At 55.3% G+C, this 948-nt stretch overlaps 1 protein-coding gene across 1 annotated transcript in view; it reads left to right on the forward strand.

Moving 5' to 3' along the window:
- Positions 1–479: 479 nt before the first annotated feature.
- LOC107689097 (neurexophilin-1-like) overlaps positions 480–948 on the forward strand; it is a 21,278-nt gene continuing 20,809 nt past the window's right edge. The window contains exon 1 of the mRNA XM_016487003.1: positions 480–533. Within this exon, the coding sequence (XP_016342489.1) occupies positions 480–533 (54 nt within the window). The remainder of the gene's footprint in view (positions 534–948) is intronic.

The following is a 948-nucleotide window of genomic DNA, read 5'->3' on the forward strand; positions in this document are numbered from 1 at the left end:
GAAAGAGTGCAAAAAGAAAGATTGGGGGCTCTGACGAGGGAGAGAGAAAGAGAGAGGGGGGTTTAAAACGTCAGCGCGTGTAGGAGACCTGCTGCCAGTCTGCATGTACTGATATGTGCGACGCTCGAGGAGTTTGCGCTCCGGTCAGGCTCGCGCACTGGGATCCTAGCCGTCACCAGCACATAAAAGCGCGGATAACGGAGATGATTCCCCTCACACAGCAACACAAAACGGAGCAAAGTGTACACAGATGGCAGCGAAGAAGTGTCCTGTCAGTTTCCAGACACCTTTGGATGTGACGCGCTCCAAGTAGCGGAGTTTACCGTGACAAACAGCAGGTGGGATTCCACTAAGAGGAGAGCTCGCGCTTGAGTTTATGCTGGACATGGAACCGGGTCTCGACTGTTTTGGATACGGCACCGGAGGAACCGCGTCTTCTTGAACGGAGAGCTGTCGACAGTCAGGAGGACACCGACGAGATGCGCTCCGACCACGGCTTCATCCTGCTGCTCCTCAACGGGACAGCGTGCTTGGTGAGTGGCTGGGGGGTGATTTGAGGTCTAAGGGGTGATATTAAGTTTTAGTATTGCGTTTACTGAACCGAACGGGGTCTCTGTCAACGGTTGAGTGGTGCGCTTCAAGTGGCCGTCACTTGCGCGTCAAGGGGTGACCGTTAACGTCTTCCCGCCGTGCGCTCGCGCTTCACACTTGAGGGCGGGAGTTTAGGGCGCGAGCTCTGGATGGACCCGCGCGCTCGAGCGCTTATTGATTGTTTCTTGAACGCCACGGTTCGCTTAGCGCGCAGGGAGTCCCATGCCTATTTTGCGTGAGTGTGTGGAGGAAAGAGAGGGGAAAAGGAGAGATCCAGTGAGAAAAATCAGAGTCACGATCCTAATATCTCGAGGAGGCACCAGTGACAGTTCACCTGGTGCCCTAGGTAGAGGAGCA

The sequence above is a fragment of the Sinocyclocheilus anshuiensis genome, unplaced genomic scaffold (genome assembly GCF_001515605.1).
Source record: "Sinocyclocheilus anshuiensis isolate Anshui unplaced genomic scaffold, SAMN03320099.WGS_v1.1 scaffold653, whole genome shotgun sequence".
NCBI classification, from domain to species: Eukaryota; Metazoa; Chordata; class Actinopteri; order Cypriniformes; family Cyprinidae; genus Sinocyclocheilus; species Sinocyclocheilus anshuiensis.